At 47.9% G+C, this 20,006-nt stretch overlaps 1 protein-coding gene across 9 annotated transcripts in view; it reads left to right on the forward strand.

The window, feature by feature from the left end:
- Positions 1-20,006, forward strand: part of TP53I13 (tumor protein p53 inducible protein 13) — a 38,636-nt gene that overhangs the window by 9,218 nt on the left and 9,412 nt on the right. For 7 of the 9 annotated variants that reach the window (XM_029611198.1, XM_029611196.1, XM_029611195.1 and 4 more), the window contains exon 3: positions 2,723-3,513. The exons of the other annotated variants lie outside the window; for them this stretch is intronic. In XM_029611198.1, coding sequence (XP_029467058.1) covers positions 2,802-3,513 — 712 coding nt within the window. In that variant the 5' untranslated portion in view covers positions 2,723-2,801. The remainder of the gene's footprint in view (positions 1-2,722; positions 3,514-20,006) is intronic. 9 annotated transcript variants of the gene reach the window in all.

A 20,006-nucleotide genomic window follows, 5' to 3' on the forward strand; every position in this document is an offset into this window, starting at 1 on the left:
CCTGTGTTTATTGTCTTTGTGTACGTGAGTGAATGGTAGCCTGTGTGTGTGTGTTTCTGAGAGAATGGTAGGCTGCCTGGGTCTGTATGAATGGTAGGCTGCTTGAGTGTGGGGGTGGTGTGTGCATTTAGTACGAATGGTTAACCTGCCTGGGTGTGAGAGAGAGCATGTGAGAGCCTGTGTGTTTGTGTGGCATTATGAAGCTGTGTGAAAGAATATGTGTCTTGGGGAGGGGGACAGGACTGGAGGCTGCATCTGAGAGACAGCATGTGAGAGTGAGAGCCTGTGTGTGAGAAAGTGGTAGTCTGGATATGATAGTGAGAGCCTGTGTGTGTACATATATATGGGAGAAGGTGCCTGTGTGTGAAAGAGCATATGAAAGTGGGAGCCTGTGTGTATATATAAGAGAGAATGGGATTTTGTGTGTGTGTGTGTGTAGGAAGGAAAGAACACAGGAGAGAGAAGAAACAGAAAGATGAAGAGACCCTGAAAAAGGAAAAGACTGGGATAAACCGATTTAGAAAAATAAGATTGGACAACAAAGGTAAAAAGAAGTTATTTTGCCTTTCAGCGATTAGATATGCCATCTTTGGGAATATGCATTTCTTATATATTTGTATTTTGCTTGTTCTTCAGTAATCCAATGTTCACAGAGACTGGTTTCTCATGCTTTCCATTTCAGTTTTGTCTACGTTTGTTTCTAATTTGTAGTCATTTATATTGTCTTAGGTAAGAGTCTGTCTGTATTGCCCATGTGTGACACAAGTGCAAGTACTTTGACTAGCATGTAGTTTCTCTGTAGGGATTTGTAGCAGTCTGGCTTGTTCTGTTTGCCCAGAAGGTGGTGTATTAGTGTTCTAGGGCCTGGTGTGTCACACACAGGCTCTCCCAGGCATGCACATGGGGGAGAGAGCCAGTGAGTGTGAGAGCATTGGCAGGTGTATGAGAGAGGGAGTGTGGAAAGAATGAATGTGTGAGTGAATGAGAGATCTCCTACCTCCCCCAATCTATGATGATCTCAGGATGAGTGGAAATCAAAAGGTCCCAGGTATGGAGAGCAGGAGATTTTTTAATCCTTAGTTTTAATTATTGGGTGTAATTTGATGATTCTATTGTTTTGAAACATGTTATTGTTTTTTGGGGGGGTATATAAAGAACATTTTTTAATTACTGGATGTTTTATTCATCAGATGTTTTGAAATATTTTATTGATGTTTAGGAAATTGGAACTTTTAATTATTGGATGTTTATATTTCTTGATTTTATTGCTTGATGTTTTGTGAGGACATCTGGTTTCCAGTACAGTGTTTGTTGGCATGTTTCTATTTTGTATTTGGTGAGGGCTTGTCTGCATTTTAAAGGTCCAGTTCTTGTTTAACTTGAATTCTTGCTGTGACAGTCCTTGCTGTGACAGCATTACAGTCCTCTCTTCCGCATTTCTATTTCTATTTTAAATAGACGTTTGCTCTTTATTAATTTCATTTGCGTACAGAAAGTGGTTTTGAATGTTCTTGCAGAAAATATTTTTTTATTCGCACATTTTATTGAAACTGCTGTTAGATTAGGAAATTATTTTAAGGGATGAATTTAACCCATTTTCTCTCTATGGATTGGGTTGCTGGGAGCGTAAAATTGATAGGCTTTTAGCATCAAAGAAAGTAGTGCTCTCAGGGTAATGTAGGAGTGTGGACTGTGTTCTAGGGTACCTGAGAGCAGCAAATTTTCTGGTGCATCACCAACTTCAACAGTCACCCTACGCCCCTGGCTTGCACCGCTGCTGCCTGTATTATACTGTCCTCTTGACAATAGGACTTAAGTTTCAGCAGCACCAGGTTGATGCTGGATTCTGCTTTTATTGAATTGAACCACCCTGGTTCTGCGATTCCTCAGTCGTACAGTATTATGCAGGCCCTGAGGCTGTGTTGTTTGAAGGTTTGTTTCTTTCTTTCTGACAGGTCAAAACTTACTGTGAGCTGTAAAAGATGTTCTGCTTGTACATGTGCTGTGACTGGCTAGCGTGTAGAGGGGTTGCTGCAGTGATCGATTAGGCAATGTACCAGAGGTTCATTTGGTATCGAGCGTTGCTCCAGTGGAATCTTTCATTGGCTGCAGCAGTGCGAAGTTTTTTTTTTTCTTTTGGGTTTGTAGGCCATCAATTTACTGCTCTAAACCACTTTTCTCTTTCTCTGATACTGTCAAGAGCAAAAAGTAATACGAAACGGAGTTTGTTCATGTGCCAGTTGTCATCGTACAAGTAACCAGTGACTATTGTGTTTGAAATTGGCTGCAAAAATAACACATCCAGGGTGCTTTATTTTATTTTTGTGTGTGCATGAACTGAGTTTATGGATCTGCTCTGGGGAAAGATGTCTGGAATCTGCCATTAATCTAATTTCCTGCACATTCCAGTGTGTTTTCCCCCTCCTTATAAAACAGTCAGGGCTACAGGAATATTCCATTGGCTGGTGGCAGCTCCTTTTTGAGGAGGTTTTAGCCAGTGGCAGGGCTGCTTAGGTAAGGCACGATGACATCCCAGTATAGTTCTGCTGAAACAGTGTAACAAAAGTTACTTGTGCACTAAGGCCAGTCTCTGTGAGACCATAATAGCAAGGGGCGCTGGGTGAAACGTGGTTATTAAACACACCCCGCGCTCCTGGGTCCCCGTTTCATGGGAGTGCTGCTGTCATTAGCTCTGCCATTAATTCTCCTTCATTTCCTCAAGGCCCTGATGAAGTATTCCCAGTACCAGAACCCAGCCCCAGCATCAAAACAGAAAAGAAAGCAGAGGGGACCCAGCAAAGATGGCAGCACGGACAGCAGCGCAGGCACCCAGACAGGCCCGTAGTGCGCGTCACCTGGCACCCAGGGGAGCCGCGGCACCTGAGGGGGAAGGGTCGCCTCAGCAGCATCCTGCCACGTCGGAAAGACTGACTGCCAAGCCCAGCTGGGAGAGAAATGCACACCCTACGCCACCCATAGCAAGCGGTGCCACCATGGAGACAGCGCCAACTGTGCCCCACAAGAACACTTCCAGCAGAAAGATCGCAGAAGGGGTGCTGGGCAGAGCAGGCCACAACCCGCTGAGGCAAAGCAAGCAGCAAGAAGGCACACTTCTTAAGGAAGCAACTGCGTCTAAAGGCAGGATGGGAGGGGCAGCCCCCACCCAGGGACCCCCACATCTCCCCACCTCCCCGGGCCCTGAGGAGGACAACGGTGGCTCTGTAAGGGGGGCATGCACCTGCCCGGTACAGGACCCTCACAGTCACCACCTGGCCTTAGCCCAGAAGGGTGCCATGGCAGAGGGTACGCAGGTCCTGCCCCCGAGGCCTCACAACACACACATTCCGACTCCACGGACTGACGAAGCAGCCTGGGCAGCCGCAGCCATCACTTTCCTATTTGTGCTGCTGGCCCTAGCCGTGCTGTACACTAGACTCTACAGAAACTTCCGCAGAGGTCAGAGCTTGTACTGGAACCTGGGGAGTGACTGTGAGGGGCAGGAGACTGTGACCTGTAAGTATACTCATTATTCCTCAGAGTACTCTGTCCTGTGACTATACGCGCAGCAGTGTTTATACTGAGTATTTCTCAGAGTGCTGGGTCCTGTGACTGAGAAATTCTCAGCATAAATACTGCTGCGAGCATAGAGTGCTGGGTCCTGTGACTATGCTCGCAGCAGTATCTATACTGAGTATTTCTCAGAGTGCTGTGTCCTGTGACTATGCTCGCAGCAGTATCTATACTGAGTATTTCTCAGAGAGCTGTGTCCTGTGACTGAGAAATTCTCAGCATAAATGCTGCTGTGAGCATAGAGTGCTGGGTCCTGTGACTATGCTCGCAGCAGTATCTATACTGAGTATTTCTCAGAGTGCTGGGTCCTGTGACTATGCTCGCAGCAGTATCTATACTGAGTATTTCTCAGAGTGCTGTGTCCTATAAGTATGCTCAGGGCTTATTTTTTTTGGGGGGAATGGCCTGGAATGCAGATCTGGTGCCTCTTTTCAGATTTGAGAGGCAGAGCTCCAGTCCTTCCCATCTATGCAGGGAAGAGGAGAGGGAGGGATGAGGCTGGAGCAGACAGAACAGGAAAAAGCTACTTTGCTCCCTAAATCCCTTCATTGTTCCCACTCCCCTCCTTTTCTGTAGGGAACAGGATGGAAGGGGGGTCATGCTGCAGACCAGAGGGGACACAAAAAAAAAAAAAAAGTTGAAGTAGTACCAGTTTGAAATATGTGATCAGTCTGGCCAATTGTGAAGGCTTCGCCCTGGCTTTGATGATTAGCAGTACTGCTCACAACCTTCAAACTTTGTGCTAAATTCAATGCACTTTTGTATCTGTTACCTGGGAAGAAACCAGAACAATGGAAGCAGTGTAAATCCGTTCCTTTTCCCTTGTGGAACTGGAGCAGAGCCAAGAGCAACACAGATTATTTCTTGCTCCCTAATCCTGCAGAGGAGCGACAGGGCAGCCACGTAGCCCCACTGCTTCTGCCACTTCTGGTGTTGGTGTACTCGGGGCTTAATTTGTAGGCAGAAAGGAAGTGGAACTTGTAAAGTGGGAGGGGCAAGGGCCAGGTGTGACCTGTGCAAAGGGGCAACACAGGGCCAGGTGTGACCTGTGCAAAGGGGCAACACAGGGCCAGGTGTGAACTGTCTCACATGCATAAGTCCAAAGCCGTATGGCTCCCCTTGTCTCAGGGTAACTCCTTTCCTTCGAGGGCTGGGGGGGGGGGGGCATACATGATCCATGCAATTACTGGATCTGTTCTGTCTTAAGAGAGCCAGAACTGAGGTACACTGCCGGCTGTACTCCACTTTTTTTGGGTCCCAGAACGCCATTCTGGGTTGTTCTGCCAGAAGTCAAGCCCTCAGTAATGGACACAGGAAGGGGTTGAATGAGCACTAGTGCCATTTATCAAGACCAGGGTTGAAGCCTTAACAATTGGCAGTACTGCTCACAGCTTTCAAACTTGTGCTAATTCAGACCCTTTTTTTTTTTTTGTGTGTCTGTTCTTTGCTCTGCCTCGCCTGCTTCTGGATGAGGGAGCAAAGTGGCCATCTCATCTCTGTGTGCTTCAGGCTCAGCCCCTCTTCGTCTCTTCCCCGCAGGCTACCTGGAAGGGGAGGGGCTGGAGAAGATCAGTGCTGGAACTGCTTTCTGGCCCGTTGCCCCACAAATTAAGCCCTGGGTGTACTGGCCCCTCTGGTTATGCAGGCTTCCAGGGTCCTATCCTCTCTGCCCCTGGTGCCCACAATGAGGGAGGGGGAGAGTTAGTGATCAGAGGGGAGGGAAGCGGCAAGGCAGTGAGGTGATGTGGGAGGAGAAAAGAGTGAGCAGATTGGAGGGGCTGTAGATTGTGTGGAGGAGAGGGGGGAGACAGTGAGTGAGGAGCTGGGGAATTATGAATGAGATCAGATGGACTGAGAGGTGTGAGTGGGAAGTTCAGAGTTGGGCAGTCTGTGAGTGAAACGAGCTGAGGGTTGGGGAATGAGGCGAGTAAGGAGAGCAGGCAGTGCACACTAATCTGCCTTCATCCCCCATAGCGGAGGAGGGACAGGAAGAAAGTTTCTGGACATGGTAATTTTCTGTGGTGGGGGGGAGGAGCTCAGGGATAAGAGTGAGAACTTGGGGGGGGGGGGGGGAGGGGAGATTTGGGAATGGAGGATCAGGATCCCCAGAGTAGAGAGAGAGGTGTCCCCCTCCTCCTCCTTACTCCAGTGATCCTGCATCCCTAGCCCTCAGCAGTGCTCATCGAGCGAAGAATGGCCGAGGATGATGAGGAAGAGTGATCTCGCGCCTGCGTGCATAGGTGTGAGTTCACACCGGGTTCTGCTCTGCCTTCCCCCTCCCCCACTTCCTTTTGGTCCTCTGATTAAGCCCGGAGTGTACTCACAGCAGTATAATTAGTCCTCCGGGAGTATTCTCTTGTAAATATATTCATGGAAGTGTTACTCCATGCTACCCCCTGCACATTTTTCACATTTTGTTGTCAGTGTGTCCGGCTTGCATGCATTTGTATGAGGAGATTTCTACGCTGAGCACATAATGCTCCCAACCTTTTAGGGACAAAAATGTTTTAGTAGGGCAAAAAGCATATATGTGTTCAAAAAACAAACATGAAATCCAAAAATTGTCTACATCTTCACCCCCCCCCCCCCTCCCCGGCAGCAATTGTAGCTGTTGAGTACCCTTGCGGCTGTGGATTTGTCAATCTTCTTTACAAGCTCTTGTCAAGTTATATCCAAATGTGATAGAAGAAGAGCTCTCTCTGCTGCCCATCCGCACTACTTTATGTGATCATGTGCCTATGTCATCCACACTGGAATTTTGCAGAATATCTGAATTTAGGAATAAAATAAAAGTGCATGGCTCTACCATCCCAGTGCTCTCTGAGAGATCCTCGTTTCAGTGAGCACATGGTGAAGAACTGTAGATTTTGCATTGGCTTGAGGTCCGAGCTCTCATTTACCTTCTCTTCCTTGGCCACTCCAGTGGAGTTCTGGCTGTGTGATTGGTGCTGCTGTCGTGCTGATAGGTCAGCTTCCTCCCAGAGGGCAGCAGGATTTCCAGCACTGTCCTGAGAAGTGCCTCCGTTTCATGCTGTGCTTCACGGTAGGGATGGTGTTCTCTGGCTGATGGGCTGTGTTCTCTATGGATCCCAATTTTACAGTGGGTTTGTACCATGCGTAATGCTTTGCAAACAGGACTGGCTGGGTTTATCCTGTCCTCATGTGAATGTGTACACGGTGTCACAGATGGGGCTGAATCACTTGCTGGGTGCTTTTGAAGGCGAATGGTTACACCAGAGCTTTAAGTATTTAGGATTGCTACAGAAGTACAAGGGGATGGACACTTATCCAACCAAGCTAGTCCATGTTTTTACTTCTCCTTCATTCTGTAAGGCACTCAGGAATTATTTTTCACTGGGTAGGAGGTGTGGATTTAAGGAGTGTATGCCGGTTTAATGCCTTTTACTTCCTGGCTATAAGGCAACTGAAGATGAACACTTTGGCGGGGATGAACACTTGTTATGGTCAGTGTAATTATTACACGTGAAGCACTGTGCTGTAATTACTCAGAGTGCTGTGTCCTATATGCATGCTTATGGCAGTATTCATAGTAATTATTCCTTAGGGAGCATTATGTCCTGTAAGCATATTTAAGGCCGTATAATTATTCCTCAGGGAGCGCTCTGTCCTGTAAGCATATTAAATTATTTTTCTATTTAATCTATCTATATACTGTTTTTTTCCTATGGCAGTAATTATAGTAATTTACTACTTATAAGCACTATATCCTGCAAGTATATTCTTGGCAGTATTTATACTAATTATTCCTTAGGGAATATAGTGTGTGCTGTGAGTGTACTTACAGCAGTGTAATTATTACTCAGGGTTTTATCCTGTATATATGCTGATGGGGGGTGGTAGTATTATTATACAGGGAGTGCTCTATCCTGTAAGTATACTCCCAGTAGTATTTATACTAATTATTCCTCAGGAAATATTGTATGTGCTGTTAATGTACTTTCTGTTCATACCCCCAGATCAGTCCAGACTCCTGGGATTATCCCTCCCTTCCAGCAGATGGAGACAAAGTTGCACTGGCATATAACCTGGAGTGCCACCTGCAGTCCCTCAGTATTTCTCTGTCTTCAGCAGATGGTAGAGGTGCATTCTGGGGGGGGAAGGGAGAGAGAACAAAGATTATTTTTATAATCCCTCCCCAGGAGGTTGCTAGGGCTTGGTCGGCTGTCCCTCCTGGGGTAGAGGAGAATGAGCAGAGGGTCAGGGACCTTGTCTGGCTTGGCTTTTTGCCACGGGGGGGGGGGGGGGGGGGGGGTAAATAGCTGGTGGGCGCCAGTTCTCTCCCCAAGAGAACATTTGGAATCAGGAGCTCTTTGGCACAGGGAAGTACCCTTAGTGTTTTTTCCTTCTTCTGTCTGAGTAAAGTTTAAAAAAAAAAATAATTAAAAGAAACTGAGAAGAAATGACGCAGAGTGGCAAGGTTTACAGCAGCCAAGAAGGCTGCGTTGGGAACTTGCAGGGCTGCTGGGAGGTGAGTTCCTGGGTGGCAGTGCTGTTTGACCATGCGGCGCAACAGGGTTGGTTTTGCCACGCGGTCAGGCCTTTTTGCAGCGCAGTGTTCCTGTTTCTGATGGCGCATCGCAGTGCATGTCACTCGTGCAGCAATGCTCATGCGCTGGGCTGTGTTACCGTTGTGTCTCTGGTTGAGAAGATGGGTCGGGGCCGGCAGCAGCCGCATCTCAGCAGCAGCCTAAGCAGAGGTCAAGCGCAAGAGCGCCTTTGAAGTTCTGATGAGGTCATTCAGGGCTGCTGCTGCCTCCAGACAGTCTGCCTGCTCAGCCTCTGATGGAGATAGCATTCTAGTAGCCTGTAATTGCTGAACCCAGCATAAACTGGCCCTCTGCATGAAGCTACTGCACACAGCAGCATGAATGCAAAGTGCAGACACCTCCTATCTTCTTGAGGTGTATTTCCAATTTTGTCCTGCATGTCCTTCAGCACAGCTGAACCAGCCACAGGATGGTGGTCGTCTTAGTGACTGCAGAAACTGACACGTCCATCTTAGAATGCCAACAGCTCAAGCATGTCCTCAGGCAATGGATACAACTTCGCCATTGCCCAGCCCACCTTCAGGCCCATCTCCGGAGTGTCTTATTCCCTGACTACCAGCTTTTTCACAGACTTGTGAAAGGGGAAGGTTTTCGCTAGACCCCTCAGACCATCCATGACTGGGTCCACTCCCTCTTGATCCCCAATTCCTCGAGAACTCTTCTTTCTGGAAAAGATGCACCACTTTTGGGTCATCCCCTTCCACAACTGGCACCTGGTTCAAACCATCAGGATCCGGGCTATTAGGCATAGCTGGATCCAGAAAAGCAGGAGCCTGTGGAGCTCCATCCCCTGAATCGTCAGAGTCAACATCTGGATTGCTCGGGACTGTCCTCATCCCGAGAACCCTGGGCATCTTCCACAGAACCGGACCCAAAGAACCTCCAGGTCTTTTGCCAGCTCGCGGACCACCACACCTCAAAGCCTAGTCCGAGTGCCTCCCAGCTGCACCAAATATGCCTCATGCATAAGAAGGACGAACTCTGTTGAAAATAACTTATATTCTTATGTTCTAACTTCTTCGAGAATTATGATGTCTGCAGTGTCGGTCAGCAGGCTCCTTTGGTTGAGGAACTGGTCGGCGGATGTTTGGTCTAAGTCTCGGTTGAGAGCCTTACTATTCAAGTGGAAGCTTCTGTTTGGAGAAGATTTAGAGGAGCTCGTGAAGGTCTCAGGGAAACCAAAGGGCATAGGCTGCCAGAGGATAAACCAAAAGGAAACAGAGGCTCCTTTGCTGGGTGTTCCCGGTTTTGGTCAAATAGACTGTTTCGTCCAAGTAGGCCCTCGGCAGGAGCTCTGAGGCAAGGCATTCGGAGGCAGCAATCCTGGAATCAGCCCTTTCGAGGGGCAGAAAACCAGGCAGAGAAAGTCTTGGCCAGGGCTCTGGCGGAGGAAAATCCTCATAATGAAGCGACGTCGGTCAACTCCTCTCTTCCTCTTATTGGAGGACGGCTGACTCTGTTTTACGAGGAGTGGAACAAAATCACGACAGCCCGTGGGTCCTCAGCGTGATAAGAGAAGGCTGCGCGTTAGAATTCTCTCATCCGCTACGTGACACTTTTATGATTTCCCCTTGAGCTCCTTGCAGCAAGAGAAAGTTGGTACAAGAAATCGTGGCATGGTTACAAGAACTGGGAGCCATAGTCCCCATTCCTATGGGGGAACGAAGGACAGGAAGGTATTCCATTTATTTCATGGTGCTGAAGAAGGATTTAAAAAAGATGAACTTTGGCTCACAGGGTTCCTTGTTTTTGTACAAAACTCTCTATATTCAGTGATCGCAGCAGTGTGCAAAGGAGAGTTCCTGCCTTCTCTAGACTTGACCGAGGCATATCTGCACGTTCCAATCCACCCAGCTCACCAGCAGTTTCTGAGCTTCATGGCCCTTGGGAAGCGTTTTCAGTTTTGTGCCCTTCTGTTCGGTTTGCCAGTGGCGCCACAAACATTTACCAAAGTAATTCTGATCATGGCAGCAATGCGCAAGAAGAAGGGCGTATTGGTTCATCCGTATCTGGATGACTAGCTTATTCAGGCAAAGTCGGAAGCCCTTGGTGCTCAAGCAGTAGCTCATATCTTAGAGCAGTTGAGGTTTCTTGGCTGGGTGGTGAAATTAGCAAAGAGTCATCTCACCCCATCTCAGGTTCTGGAGTTCTTGAGAGTGCATTTTGACACCAGATTAGGAAAGATTTTCCTTACGGAGGGTCTTATTCTCAAGCTGCAGAAGCGGGTACGCAGATTGTTGGATGCAACAGTACCCAGGGTCTGGGATTACCTTCAAGTGTTGGGCTGTATGGTCTCGACGTTGGAGCTGGTTCCTTGGGCTTTTGCGCATGAGGCCTCTGCAGCGGTCTCTCCTTTCACGTTGGGATCCCTTGTCGGTGCAGTTTCACCTTTCACTGTCGCTCAAGGAACCTGCCAGATACAGTCTTTCATAGTGGCTTGATCAGGAGCACCTAAGGCACAGAGTGAACTTGGAAGTTACAGACTGTGGATGGTAGTTACCACTGACACCAGTCTCTCCAGCTGGGGGGGGGGTGGTATGCCAGGATCAGTCGGCCCAGGGCCAGTGGTCCAAGGAAGAGACGTCCTGGTCTATCAATCGTTTGGAGATGAGGGCAGTGCGGTGAGCATTACTTACATTTCTGCCTCCTGTTGAGCTGCTCAGTACGCATCTTGTCAGACAACGCAACCATGGTGGCTTATATCAACCGACAAGGGGGAACCAGGAGTTGGGCAGTAGCCCAGGAAGCTCAGGAGGAGTTTCTCAGGGCAGAGCGACATCTAGCGATGCTCATGCTGTCCCACATTGCTGGAGTGGACAATATGCAAGTGGATTTTCTCAGTTGGCAGAAACTGGATCCTGGGGAGTGGAAGCTGTCGGGGGAGGCAATGGCTCTATGTTGCCAGTGGGGTACTCCCCGCCTAGACCTGATGACGTTGCGGAAGAATGCCAAGGCAACCCGGTTCTTCAGTTGCAAAAGAGAGCACGGAGCAGAAGGCGTAGATGCTTTTGTTCTACCTTGGCCCTGAAGGATCCTCCTTTACGTGTTCTTTCCGTGGCCTCTGGTGGGAAAACTGATACAATGAATAGAAAATCACCCCGGAGAAGTGGTTCTGGTGGTGCCAGGGTGGCCAAGGCGCCTACGGTTCACGGACCTGATCAACCTGACAGTCGACAGTCTGCTGCGGCTCGCTCATTTTCCGAAGCTTCTTCGGCAAGGTCCAATATTTTTGGATCAGGCAGATCACTTTTGAGAGGAGACATTTAGGAAAAAAATGGATATCCTGAGGAAGTCATTTCCACCTTGTTGCAGGCTAGAAAGACTTCCACTTCTTTGTCTCTGGGAAGTCTTTGAGCCCTGGTGTTCACCTCAAGGAATAATCTTGACTCAGTCCTCAATAGCTCACATCTTGGCTTTCTTGCAGAAAGGTTTGGGGAAAAACTTGTCCTTTAGCTCTCTTAAGGTTCAGATTGCGGCCTTGGGCTGTCTTCAAGGCAAGGTGCATGGAGTGTTGGCTGCTCACCTGAATGTGGCTCACTTCCTTCGTGGGGCAAAACATCTGTGTCCTCCTGTGTGGAAAATATGCCCCTCATTGAACCATAATCTAGTCCTTAGAGGGTTGTGTGTAGCTCCTTTTGAACCTTTAAAAAGGGCAACAGTAAAGGATCTCACTTTGAATGTGATGGTTTTTGGTAGCCATTTGTTCCACCCGTAGGATTTCGGAACTTCAAGCGCTGTATTGCAGAGAGCCTTTCCTGAAGATCTTGTATTCCGGGATCTCTTTGCGGACAGTGCCTTCGTTTCTCCAGAAAGTTGTGTCAGCGTATCATTTGAACCAGACCGTGGAACTTCCAGCCTTTCCAGATTTGGATGCTTTGGCTCCACCTGCTAAAGACCTATGATGTTTGGATGTGAAGCGGGCTTTTTTGCGTTCCCTCAAGGTCACCAATAACTTTAGGCTGTCTAACCATCTTTGTACTTTTGAGTGGTCCTAGAAAAGGGCCAAAGGCTTCAAAATCTATGATAGCAGGAGGAGGAAGTGACATCAGCGAGCTATATGGCTGCCTGAAAAGGGAGCTCCTCGGCAAGCCGTTCTTAATTGCGAACTTTTGGGCATCCCTGCGAGCTGAAAAGCGGCTTTTTCGCTGCAAGAAGACGCTAAACAGGTCAGGATGACTTCTAAAAAGAAAGGGATTGATCTCCAGTCTTTTTCATACCGCAAAGGCAAAGTGCCTGGTACGGCCCACGAGGCGGGGGAACAAGATGGCGCTGACGCGGTAGAGCTGGCCGGCGCGCTAGATGCAGATTCGGCTCCACTGAGCGCTGATGAAGTCCCGACTAGGAGGGAATTTCGGGAGTGGTTCGGGGAGATCCGAACGGACTTGAAATCATATAAAAAAGAAATCGCGACGATCATTAACGATTTTCAGGAAGAGCTCTCTTCAGTGGGCAGACGGGTCGATGATATCGATACACGCCTTGATTATCAGGAAGAATCCTCTAAAAGCCACACCGAGCAGCTAGCGGACCTACAGGAGGAAAATGTGGCCATGAAATCCAAGTTAGCTGATCTCGAAAATCGGGCTCGCAGGGGAAACCTTAGGTTCAGGGGATTTCTTGAAACCCCTGAAAATGCTGACTGTACTGCCCTCATTCAACGCTTCAACTTATTTCTGCTGCACTCTACGGGGGAATTTAAGGATGCCAGTCTGGACAGTATTAAATTGGACCGTGCTCATAGAGTGCTTCGAGCCCCGGGCACCAATCAGGCGCGGGATGTCATTGTTTGCTACCACGATTACGCCCTGAAAGAAAAGATAGCTAATATAGCCAGGAAACAAATCCGATGGGCCTGGGAGGAGCAAGAAATATCGGTTTACGCGGACTTATCACAAGCCACTCTATCGAATCGGCAGGAATTGAGAGAAGCCACAGCCTTCCTCAGAAAGGAAAATGTAAAATACAGGTGGCTGCACCCGTTTGGCCTTCAGTATACTTGGGAGGGTAAATCCTCTCGTATTCTCACAGCAGTGGAGGCAGCTTCCCAACTAAAAGGTCGGGGCTTCTCCCCAACTGGATCTCAAGTGGTGGGGCCTGGCAGGATGTCATCTAAACAACAACCCCCTCGATGGCAAAGGGTGGGGGCCAGAAATAGCCGCCTGAAAAGGAACTCAGACCACCGGAGGTCCCCGGAGGCGGCAACCTGACATTAAACCCATGATCAGTGGGTTTGATAACTGCTTTGAGGCCTTAATCCGGCGACACGGATTGATTGAGCAAGTTCTCTTGTTCCTGTTTTATTAAGCTGTCTTGTTATTATGATGGCAACCTTTACTGCTTTTGTAGTGCACTAGCCCACTTAGATTCTCTATATGGCTGGTGGCCCGAGGGAGCATGCAGCTCCTGATTGATATATTCCTCCTTAAACGGGTTTCAGATGAGCCTGCGTGGAGATATTAGCAGGCTACGCAGGGGGGGTAGGGAGGGGGGGGGAGGGATGTTCGGGAATTTATGTTCTATTATTAGCTTGTTTGAGGGGGAGAGTCAACTACTGTCCCATGAAATGCAATGCATGTATATCCTTGTTGAGAGTTCTAATTCCACTATGATGCCTGCGATATGTATGTACCGCTTACTTGCGCAGCACAGTTTGTTGGGGGAGGAGGTGAGAATGGGACTTACTGCAACTTGTATTCTATGTGAGATAGCATGGTGGAGGTCACTGGCCTATTTTATTCTTTGATTCCTGGTCATGGCCTCATTCCGTGTAGCATCCCTTAATGTTAAGGGATTGAATACCCCTTATAAACGCCATAGACTGTTTAAAGAATTAAATCTGCTTAAAGCAGATGTGGTATTTCTACAAGAATCTCACCTAAAACGCAAGTATGAGGGCCTGCTTAAACATCCGCAGTTCCCTTATCAGTTTTTCACTCCATGCAAAACCTCCACCAAATATGCAGGGGTCTGTATTTTGCTTGCACAGCACCTGGTGTTTGAGCAAAGAACCTGTATAACGGATCCGAAGGGTCGTTACTTATTACTGAGGATTGTGATAGATGGACAAGAATATACTTTGGTAAACTTATATGCCCCTAATCAGGACCAGGGGTCCTTTTTCAAAGAAATCAACAATTTGCTTTTGTTACAGGGAACGGGGCATTTAATCCTGGGGGGAGATCTCAATGTGGCTAGACAACCAGGGCTAGATACCTCAAGGGGGAGTGCGTCCTTGGCCCCTATCCACAGGCAACAGCTACAGAAGCTGATGGACGATTGTCAATTAGTAGATGTGTGGAGGATGCATTTTCCAAAATCCCGCTCCTATACATATTACTCAGCCACTCATACCACGTACTCCAGAATCGATTATTTAATGGTTGACCAGGCTATACTGTCATGCATCTCCAAACCTGATATACATCCAGTAGATTGGACAGACCACGCCGCGGTTCTGATGGATATCAGTATACCACAATACGCCAAGGGGACGCGATTCTGGCGCCTAAATGACTCCCTACTGTCCGATGAGGATTTCACTAAATCCCTTCTCCAACAGACTCAGGAATTTTTCAATATCAATGATACCGGGGAGGTGAATCCATCGGTAGTTTGGGATTCGTTTAAGGCCTATGTTAGGGGACTATTAATCTCCAGGGCATCCTTTCTCAAGAAAAGGGACACCCAGAAAGTATGTGAGCTGCGCCAAAGATTAAACCAACTTACCCAAGCCCATCAACGCACAGGGGCCAAGAGACTCTGGCGACAAATATTAAAGACTAGAGAGGAACTATCAAGGTTGGGGGCAGAGTCTTTGGCGCACTCTTTGAACGTAGTCAAGCAGGTCTATTTTGAAGGGGGAAATAAGGCAGGTCGGACCCTGGCTCGTAAGCTTAAACAAGTTACTTATCAGAATACTATTTCCAAGATAAAAAATGGAAGGGGGGAGTTACTCACCACCAACACTGATATTCGTGCCCGATTTCTGGAATTTTATGGTCAATTATATGCCTCGGAGGGTAATATTAGTCACTCTGATATAGAATCATACTTGGATGGGGTACATCTACCCACCTTAACGCCCGAAGCTCAGGCTCGGTTGGATGAAGAGATATCGTCCGCTGAAATCCTTCATGCGATTAAGACATTAAAGAATGGAAAATCACCGGGCCCTGTCGGGCTTACAGCTAAGTTTTACAAGTCATTTGCCCCTTATATAGTAGCTCACCTCCAAAAAGTATATAATTATCTGAGAGAGGGAGGTTCCCTGGCTCATAATTCTAATCTTGCAGGGATTACAATTTTACTGAAACCGGGCAGAGATCCCACCGCATGCGGTTCGTATAGACCCATATCATTAATAAATCTTGATTTGAAGATCTTAGCGAAAATAATCGCAGCTCGCATGAACTGCTTTATCACGACATTAGTACATCAGGATCAGGCGGCCTTCATGCCCGGACGTTTGGCGGGTGACAATCTCCGTAAATTGATTGACTTAATGTGGTGGGCTCATCACCACCGCCAGGAGTCCATATTTCTCTCTATTGACGCGGAGAAAGCGTTTGATATGGTCCATTGGCCTTATCTATTCAGGGTCCTGCAAAAGATGGGGTTTGGTCCACATTTCCACGCCTGGATAACCAGTCTCTATAGTAACCCTAGGGCATGCCTAAAAATTAATGGGGGCTATTCTGATACCTTCCAAGTAGCGAGAGGGACGAGGCAGGGATGCCCCTTATCGCCCCTATTATTTGCCTTATTCCTCGAACCCCTGGCCATTACCATCAGAGATAATGCCAAGATAACTGGATTTACATTTGACCAGCAAGCTTTCAAAATAACGTTGTTTGCTGATGATATTATGTTTACCCTTACCAATCCCCATGACTCCCTTACGGCTATAGAGGACGATCTTCGATGTTTCAGTCATGTTTCGGGATTCAAAGTAAATTGGGACAAATCTGAAATTCTAAATGTCACTTGTAGCCCTAGCACCGTCCAGGCGACACAACCTTGCCACCCATTTCGATGGGCAAAACAAACAATAAAATACTTGGGGGTTCATCTAGCATCCCATCCCAGGGATTTATATAGCCTCAATTACGTACCCCTAATACAGAAATTAATGTTGGATATGGACAAGTGGGGTAGTCTCCCTATATCATGGTTGGGACGAGTGGCTATATCAAAGATGAATATTCTCCCGCGGTTACTATATTTATTTCAATCCCTGCCGGTCCCGATTCCGACTGAGCTCTTAAAGCAATGGCAGTGTAAATTAATGAGGTTTTTGTGGAAAAGGAGGCCTCCTCGGGTAGCCCGTAGGGTGTTATACCAAACTAAGATGGAGGGAGGTCTTGGTGTACCGAACCTCAGTTGGTACTATGTAGCAGCACAACTGCACCCTCTGATCCTCTGGCACCAGTCCCGTGATCCTAAACACTGGGCGATAATAGAACAATCACAAACGCCCTTGATGCCTTTAGCCGCCTTGGCGTGGCAAGACCCCAAGTCCTGGCGGCCCACGGGCCACATGCTACCTACCACCAGACACACGTTAAACATCTGGAAAAGATGGAAATGTAAACTTGTGGGTGACAAATCATGTTACCATCTTACCCACTTATTTTATACCACTAAATTCCAGCCGGGAATCCTACAAACAGCTTTCCCCCTGTGGAAAGCTCATAACCTCACCAAGTTTGAGGATGTCTGGGGTGGGGACGATATTATATCCTTTGCATCTTTTCAAGATAAGTACCATATGCCTCCTACTGAGTACCTGGCATATTCACAGCTCTGTCACTTTTGTCATGGGGAGCGGGTTAAGGTGTGCTTAACGAAGGGAAAATCGCTGTTTGAAGGTTATTGCTCTGTACCCAGTCAATATAAAGGTCTTATTGCAAAAGTGTATAAACTATTGAATGTAAAACTACTGGACGATACCTCACATATCCGGGCATGGAAGAAAGACTTACCCAGAGAATATATGGACTCGGATTGGGAGGCCCTTTTTGACTCTCTGCGTAAAGCTTCTGTATCGTCGGCTTTGGTCGAAAACGGATATAAACAATTGTACCGATGGTACTTCACGCCGGAGCGCATGGCCAAAATCTCACCGAACAGCTCTCCTTTGTGTTGGCGAGGGTGTGCATCCGTCGGAACATATATTCATATGTGGTGGTCGGGGGCTTGCATAATGCCGTTGTGGAAACAGGTTGAGGACCATTTAACTAAGATATTGCATACACCGCTCCGATTACAACTAGACACAGCACTTCTGAATGTGCCTGATAGTGGCCATCAACCTGCCCATCGTGCATTGGTGGTACAGACCTGTATTGCAGTGAGGCTGGAAATAGCAAAGGACTGGAAGGCACGCCGAGGCCCAACCTTGGCGGCGGTGCTGGCGAGACTTGATCATGTCTGTACCCTGAGTAGACTCACAGCAGCAAAACACCATACCATTCAACGTTTCCAGAAAATTTGGCAATCTCATCTAACCTGGCTCACTCACCAGGGGGTGTGAGCGTCCAATCTTCAGTGTTCAATACTCCAACCCACAGCTCTGCTGGCATGCACGCATTGATTTCGACCCCCAAGGATACGCCTCCGAATCAGTCCCATCATGACTCTTTTCTGCGCTTATGTAGCCAAGAAGGGACATTTACTGCTTTTCGTTATTAGTTTGTCATATCTGATGGGGACGAGAGTGACTCATGCTTTCTAGCCGAACATCCATTTTGGGGGAGGGGGGGGGGAGGGGAAACAGGGGGGGAAATGTCAAGAGTTTCAAAATTGTTCACACAGTTTGTCTTTGTATCTAACTTCATGTTAATAAAACTTTAAATGAGAAAAAAAAATCTATGATAGCAAGATGGTTGAAAGCAATAAGCTCGGTTTATATCTGTAAGGGGCATCCTGACCTCATGAAATTGAGAGCTCATTTAGTCCGGTCTCAAGCGACTTCTTGAGCTGAGTGCCAGCTGCTGTCACCATAGGAAATTTGTCAGGTGGCTACTTGGAAGTCATTGCACACTTTCACCAGACATTATCATTTGAATGTCCAGGCTCCAGAGGCCATGGGCTTTGAGTGTTCTTCAAGCGGGAATTTCGCAGTCCCACCCTGATTAGGGAAGCTTGGGTACATCTCAGGAGTTTGGACTGATCCAGGTATGAACAGGAAAGGAAAATTGGTTCTTACCTGCTAATTTTCATTCCAGGAATATCATGGATCAGTCCAGAGTCCCACCCTGTGTAGGGGAGAGTATGCTCATACTTCTGTCATGGTTCTATTGTATATAGGCTGTAGAGCTACTTAAGACTTCAAGTTTGTTCTCTTGGTTTGGAGTTATGACGTGAAGAGTTCTCTTTCAAGGTAGGATTTTAGCCTTTTTTCCCCTTGTTCATTTGTGGGATGTTTGCGTTTTTTCATTGGGATTGGTATGGGGCTAATCTTGGCTTGGGTACAGGTCAATACTGAGGTACTGCAGGTGGCACTCCGGGTTATATGCCTATGCCAGTGAAACTTTCTCTGTCTCCATCTGCTGGAAGGGAGGCATAATCCCAGGAGTCTGGACTCTGGACTGATCTGTGCTATTCCAGGAACAAAAATTAGCAGGTAAGATCCAATTTTCCTTTTATATCCCTACCAGCAGTTGGAGGCAGAGAACAAAAACTTTGAGGCATTGCTACCTAACCGAGAGTGCCACCTGCAGTCCTTCAGTATTTCTCTGACTCCAGCAGATGGTAAAGGTGTAGACCTACAGTCAGAGAATTAAAAAAAAAAAAAAAGACAACCCAAAAAACCTAAAGTTAGAAAAGAGATGATTTTCCAAAATCTTGGGAGTGCTCCCTGAGATATTAGGTGGCTTCATAGATTATCCCTCGGGTGAGCTGGGGGGGTTGGTAGTCCCTGGACTGGTTTTGCCTGCACCATCTCTGTGGCCTGATAGACAGGGGACCTGGCTCCCTCATTCCCTCGAAAGGCTTCTCCACACTGAAGGCCAACAGGAGGAAAGAATACCCTTTTTCTTTTCTGAGGTGGTTTTTTTGTTTTTCTTCTTCTAGTGCTGTGGTTCCTTTAAAATAAATAAAGGAAAAGAAGAAAGGGGCTGAGCTGCTGTTGGGCAGTGTTTGCTGAGGAGAGAAGTTTATTTCGGCATTCCCCACAAAGCTGGGGGAGCCAGGGCTTGTCGAAGGTGGTGACCAGTGGCTCGTGTGAGTGAGCCCACGTGGTAGGCCCGATGGCACCGGCTTAACACAGCAGAGCCTGTCGGGCTTGTGGCGCAGTCAGTTTATTGAGCCACATTTTGCAATGGCTGTGTCTTCGGAAGTGAAGGAACTTCCACAGAGGCTGCAGAGGGCCGGAGAGTCACTAGCTTGGCAGGGCCCGTGGTCGATACTCCCAGGGGGGCTGAGAGCTCAGCAGTCTTTGCTGAGACATATGGCAGGCAGCAGTGCCTGCAGGGTCCAGGGGTTCCCCTCCTTCACTTTCCCCGATGGTACAGCCAGCGGGGGAGGATTTCAAGGGGGGGGGGGGGGGATCCGGAAGAATTTTCAGCGGACTTTGTTCTGCTTCTCCACAAGGCCTGTTTGGCAAAGCGGGAGGCAGTGAGGAAGCTGGTGGGTCCCTTGAAGAGGTCCCCGTTGACCCCTCTGCTGAAGGGTCAGGGTCCTTTCTTTGTTGCCTGGGGCTGGCGCGTCCCTTGGAGGAGGATGGTGATACTGAGGATTTACAGGATTCGGACAATCAGCAAGTGGCAGGAGGTGATCTGGGGGATGACCCGGGAGAGGACCTTGCAGCAGGCGATCCAACCGCTGACCCAGGGACAAGTAAGGATGTCAGTGATCTGGATGAGGTAC

The sequence above is a fragment of the Rhinatrema bivittatum genome, chromosome 8, assembly GCF_901001135.1.
Source record: "Rhinatrema bivittatum chromosome 8, aRhiBiv1.1, whole genome shotgun sequence".
NCBI lineage: Eukaryota > Metazoa > Chordata > Amphibia > Gymnophiona > Rhinatrematidae > Rhinatrema > Rhinatrema bivittatum.